This window comes from Gadus morhua, chromosome 12 (genome assembly GCF_902167405.1).
Source record: "Gadus morhua chromosome 12, gadMor3.0, whole genome shotgun sequence".
In the NCBI taxonomy this organism is placed as follows: domain Eukaryota; kingdom Metazoa; phylum Chordata; class Actinopteri; order Gadiformes; family Gadidae; genus Gadus; species Gadus morhua.
Window position 1 is genome coordinate 15,234,470 of NC_044059.1, and position 6,359 is coordinate 15,240,828.

Genomic DNA, 6,359 nt, shown 5'->3' on the forward strand with positions numbered 1-6,359 from the left:
CTCTGGATTTAGGCCCCCCGTTGTATAATATGATATAAAGAGCTCCGGGAGTCGCAAACGGCAACAATCACTTTCTCCTCCATATTGCAGTTCACCCCGGACGCCACTGCACTGAGTTGGCCGGTTGAACGCTGATTGGCTGTTACGTTACACATGTCACTCAGTGGCCAGGCTGTTGAATGCCGATTGGCTGTCATCACGCGAATGTCGCGTCAAAGTTTAAATATCTTTAAAGATTGATAGTATGAGTGACTACCAAGCCTGCTTGGATGCATTTCAGATGCATCAATTTGTATCCGTGAAGCATCCCGTACTGGTTCAACTGCTCCTGCAGGAAGAGAGCCACTTGTAGCAGGTCCGACTGGGCTTTTCTCCTGAGCAGTCCCAATGACTTCGTCTGCGCAATGTTGACATACTTATATTAATGCCCCCCTCACTTTTAAGGAACATCAATATTTCCCAATGCCTCAAACGGAGCAGGAAATAAAATACGATAGCGTCGGACAGCGTCATCTTTGCCGGCCAATGACTTCAGATGTCTGCGCAATGTTGACATACTTATATTAATGCCCTCCTCACTTTTAAGGAACATCCATATTTCCCAATGCCTCAACCCGAGCAGGAAATAAAGTACGATAGCGTCGGATAGCGTCATCTTTGCCGGCCAATGACTTCAGATGTCTGCGCAATGTTGACATACTTAATGCCCTCATCACTTTTAAGGAACATCAATATTTCCCAATGCCTCAACCCGAGCAGGAGATTAAATACGATAGCGTCGGATAGTGTCATCTTTGCCGGCCTGCAGCTAGCCAGCAACGTTATTGATGAATGAGAGGCGTGATCCTTTTCTCGTAAACGAGATCCTTATGTCGTAAATATGATATCTTATCTCGTAATTACGAGATCCTTATCTCATAATTACGAGATCCATATCTCGTAATTACGAGATCTTTTCTCGTAATTACGAGATCCTTATCTCGTAATTACGAGATATTATCTCGTAATTACGAGATCCTGAGTGTGCTAACGGCTACATTAGCTGTGAAACTTTTTTTTATTTGGTGAATGCTCAGAGCCACCGTACCTGCAGTTAATATATTGCTTTAAAATGCTGGGCTTCCAAAATGTCACTGAAAGGCATACCATTTTTGAAGTTCCCTGCAACGGCAACAACTTTATTTATTTTTTCTTCTTTTTTGCATGGGCCACTGAAGTAGACCCCCAGAAAGCTTGTCAGTTGTTCAGAGAAAATCTCCTGGACCGTAACTCTGAATGTCCAAGCCTCCTCCTCTCTCTCAACATGTTTGAAGAAGAAGAAGAACAGGACAGCTCATTTATTTCATTCTATAAAAGGAATGATGTTAACTGGGCAAGTCCATTCAGGTGCAGGCTGAGAGGTATAAAAAAACAGCATAACTTATTCATTTTCATTAGAGGCATTATCAACTGAATTCTTACTCAAAATTCCATGATGAAGTTTTAGTGCACCTTACTTTATCCATGGAAGACAGAATTTGTTGTGCTTGTTTTAGTTGAATCTTAAGTGTGTAGCACAATAGCCATATAATGTGGTTGCTTGTACTCTTCATCTGTATTCATCTTTATTTTAATAGGAGATGCAGCAGTCGGCGATGGTGTCAACCGACATGTTTTGTCAATGGCCATGCAGAAACTGAAGTCTGGCTTCAGTATCAATTTAGGTTTGTGTATAGACTGTATATGTACATATATATATAGAAAGTTGTCGCACATGTTAACACCCTCCAGAAACTGTTAATCTTTTCACAATAAAATGTTTAAATAATTGCACTATTTATTGTTGCCTATTCCTTTGACTTAAAGTGCATTCAATGGGGGAATATTATTGACATGTTAACACTCAGTTTTATTTAAATAAACCACCAAAGATTGAGTTTCTGTTCCACTGTGATCATGCATGTTTAATGGCTGCTTGCCTTACATAATGTTTTCACATTACATGGCGTCTGATAGATTTTCTCCCTCTTTTAAATGAAGGCTCTGTTGCTCTTTCAAGCCTTTTTGAAGGGGAAAAAGAACATCGGGTTCCCTCTGCAGCTGTTGTGCTTCGGGAAAGCAACCTGTTTGAGATGGCAGGTCGAATGATAGACCATTCCTTCCTGCATGGTGGTTATGGTGTGTCAGGAATCAGTTTGCCTGTGGTGACCCTGTTGACTGGTGGGAGCACAAACACAGCAGTGTCAGCTCTGACCCTGCTGGACTGTCCTGATCTTGACCATAGGAAACAATTGGTTTTGTAAGTAATGTTATTGAAAGTGTACATACAGTACACTAATGCACCACAATGATGCATTGTTTTGTCATCTAATGCATCAACAAATAGATTCAGAACTAGATATTAAGCAAAAGGTGATTTGTATCTACCCTTTTTTGTGGATTGCCCAGGAAACAACTTGGCATGTTATTCTGAAATTCTGCACTACTTTTGTGGATGTCGGCCTGTTTTAGCTGAAGAATACAGAACTTACTGCAGCAGAAACCACCCGTGTGACTGATCTTTGCCTGTCCTGGGACCTCCCTGTTCCAACCTCAACCAATCACGACTGGCTGTTCCAGGAACTGCTTTCACATGCGGTAATCATTTTATAAATTACCTTATTGAAAACTATAATGGTAACATTAGTCTAACCAGTTAGGTAATCGGTTTGCCATGCCGCATCTTGAAATGTTGCCTTCTATCCTATCAATTCTGTTTGCAGGTAATTCACCGTGTTAGGCTGCCTATCAAGCAGATCCGCAAAGGTCTTAAAGGGACAGGAATCTGGCCGCCTCTTTCAAGTAGACCAGATGTCGGACCCATAATCTTTCCGAGGGAGTCGAATGAGGAGCTTAACCCACAGGTTTGCTGCCTTCGTGTCTTAATTGGATTTATATTAAGCTATAAGTATTCCTGTAATTGAACTTGTTAGTCAGTGTAAAAACAATGCTTTACTATTAAGATTGTTCTGCAGCATCTAAGAAGAGTTTGTCTTGATGAAACATGCTTGGATTTGATCCACTGTAGGCTGTCATCCAGAACATCCACTGGCCACAACCCAAATGTGACAGCGACGAGGACGAGGATGACCCTGTTCCATTGGAGAAAGTCAGTCTCATCACTGGTTTTTTGTGGAAATTCATAGAGGAAGGTAACACTTTTTTTAAATATAGGAAATGTAGTGCAGCTGAAGAGATGCCAGTTCTGATATAAAATAATCAGCACACAATTTGGGGTCCATGCAGCAAGTTGCATAGGCTCAAATGTCATCTTTTGGAAGGAATGCTTTTGAGGTTTTACGTACATAAAATGTTCTCTTCCATAGCGTCACCAGAGGTGCTGCGTGACCTCATGAGGTTCTGGGTTGGCTGGGAGCTGCCAGCAAAAGAGCTATTTGTTGAAGTTGCAACCTCGACCTACCCGACAGCTTTTACCTGCTTCTACAAATTGAAGCTCCCCGGCCACTACCAGACCTACCCGATCTTTCACCAGGAAAATGATGATGGCCCTCAGTTCCGTCAGTTCCGGATTTGGTCTTGTGTAGTTTTAAAACAAGTTGAGTTAAAGATTTTGTTGAGTTTGTTGAGTTAAAGATTTTTTCAGATGTTCTCAAGATGTTCTCAAGACGTTCTCAAGCCAAGGCTGTTTGAATCCAAGAAGGGGGGTGCGCTTATGGTTAAAGTGCGTATTGGAAGTTAGATACTACAGTGAAGAATCATATAGGAAAAAAATTCGAATACACGATTTTTTAGTTTTTATTAATAAATCTACACTACAAGTGGCATCTTGAGCCGTTTTTGTGATACAATTTTACTTCCGCATCTCAAACGCTCGTTTTCAAGCGTGACGTAGGAATTGGTAGACGGACGTTCTATTCATCATAGACTACATAGGCAACATAACAATGGATAACAGTTTCGGACCACTTCCGTACAATTTTGAGCCAGCTAGCCGTGAGGGAGAACAGCAACCACCTAATAGGGGGAGACACCATGGCAATAGGAGGGAGATAGAGTTGTGGTGTCAGGAGAATCAGTGGAGAATTGGGCAGGTGTCTTGGTGAGTAACTGGCATTAGCTTGAGTTAATATTAGCTAATGACAGCAAATGATGGCCACGTTTCAATATTTAACAGGCATAACTTTACTAGTACTTGATTATATATGAATCTACAGGATGTATAACTCCACACTATCTCTTACATAACTACTACTGGAGGGATGGAGGGAGGGCGGACGGACGGGTGGGCGAGCAAGAGAGTGCGTGATCAAACTGAAAGAAACGAGCGAAGTTAACCTCACATTTCATTTTGATAGGTTATTGTGTGGGAAATGCCAGCCAATGAGCTCAGCTGAGGAGAGCATGTGTTGCAGGGAGGTGGATCCCTTCTGGGCTCTAGTGGAGACGCTAAACCCCAGACCAGACGTAACATGCCTGACTCTGCATCCAGGCTTTGAGGGATGCTGTCTGAACCCCTTTGTGCTCCAGGTAGCATACTTGGCCTTCAAACAGGAGCATGGCCCTCTGCAGGCCAGCACACACGAGTATGTTCAGTTGTCCACATTCCAAAATAACTATAAAAAGATCCTAGTTTACCAAGTAAATAGAGCTCAAGTCACAGATTCTGGGGTTTTGAAACCTGCTGAACCCCAGAATTTGTGACTTGTTTATTATGTTGAATGGACTTTACCAATTTTATATAACTGAAAACTAGGGATGTCCGATATTGGCTTTTTTGCCGATATCCGATATGCGATATTGTCCAACTCTAAATTTTCGATTCCGATATCAGCCGATACCGATGTCGATATTTGGGTTATTTTTCCTCAAACCTAATTTAGGTAACATTACATATCTCCTGTTGTGGAATTAACACAACATGCTTAATGTTATTGTGATGCCCCACTGGATGCATTCTTGAATGCAACAAGGCTTTCCAAATGTTAACATTGTATGTGCAAAATAAGAAAAATACTTTAACTTAATTTAAGGGAAAAGTGCCATGATTATTTTTATTTTTTTAATGGTCTCAGACAACAGATTGGATTACACTCTCCCTGAGATAATCTTGACAATGCCCACAACAAATAGGGCAAACTTGACTTCGCAAATGATAAAACATTGTACCCGAACAACTATGTGCAACATAGCAGTATGTTTCTTTAACTAAAACTCAATAACCTTAATTGAATAAATGCACAAATATGAGTCAATTACAATGTGCACTGTACAATTTTGAAAACATTTATTTGAGCTATATAAAAAAAAAAAAAAAAATCCGATACCGATATTGACAGATATTACATTTTTATGCTAATATCGGGCCGATAATATCGGTGGGCCGATAATATCGGACATCTCTACTGAAAACATTAAACATTTAAATACATTAATTGGTAGCAATATCAGAACTCAATAGATTTTTTTTTTATTGTAATTGACCTTATTAATACCATTTACAATATCACCCTTTTGGATGACCAAGTTTAACTGTCGATATTGTTTCCCTATCCTAAAGGCAGTATCGTTACACCGCATACAGGCAGGTTGTTCGCTGGGCCTATGGAATTCTTGGCAGGCACATCAGGAAGCCCTTACCTGCATGCATTGTGTCTGCCATCAGACGGCAGTTTCCAGAGGAACATGGGGTTTATAAAGGTTTTGGGTGGCCTCATTTAAATGACAGTCAATAAAAATAATGTCTTATTTTATAGAAACTTTTAATGATTCTTTTCTTTTAATATTTAGTTCTTGCAGTTTAAAAACAAAAGGAACATACTGCAATACAAATTGAAACGTAAAATTAACCACAGCAACAAAACTAAGATACAGGATCAGAACTTCATAAAATATTCCTGTGTAGCATACATAAACTGTAGACTAGAACATAAACTTATTTCAACCAAAGCGTGGGTGTCAAGCAGGACCAGGTGGTAACCGCAGGCAAACCTCCAGAAAAAACCTAGGGAAAGAATAGTTTTGTTATTAACTTCATTAATAATAAAATGCAGATAATCAGAATGGGGGAAATAATTTAAGAATCCAGAAGTTCAAGTAAAGAGGGATCTTTCCCTGAATGGATCCATGTGCCAATAGATGTGTCTTTCTCTTGGTTGCAAATGCAGATACCACATAACTCCATGGTCCCACATCTATCTCTGAGATTAAATGTGGCTTTACAATATAGTGTACGAAATACCTAACAGTGTTTAACACTAATTTCCTGTGTTAAAACGTGTGTGTCGTGCAAGATACAAGCCAACAGCCTCATCCTTGCTGATCATCTGGAAGGATGTGGAAAGGGGGGCAGGTGCAGAGGAGGACAAGTCAGCTGAGCTCTC

General features: G+C 40.4%; 1 protein-coding gene across 1 annotated transcript; it reads left to right on the plus strand.

Moving 5' to 3' along the window:
• The first annotated feature begins 2,111 nt into the window (after nt 1–2,111).
• LOC115555893 (uncharacterized) lies at nt 2,112–6,044 on the plus strand. Its single transcript, XM_030372938.1, has 6 exons — nt 2,112–2,183; nt 2,491–2,616; nt 2,742–2,882; nt 3,047–3,170; nt 3,345–4,562; nt 5,537–6,044. Exons 1-5 carry the CDS (start codon nt 2,112–2,114, stop codon nt 3,608–3,610), a joined length of 729 nt encoding a protein of 242 aa, XP_030228798.1. The 3' UTR covers nt 3,611–4,562; nt 5,537–6,044.
• Nucleotides 6,045–6,359: the final 315 nt, after the last annotated feature.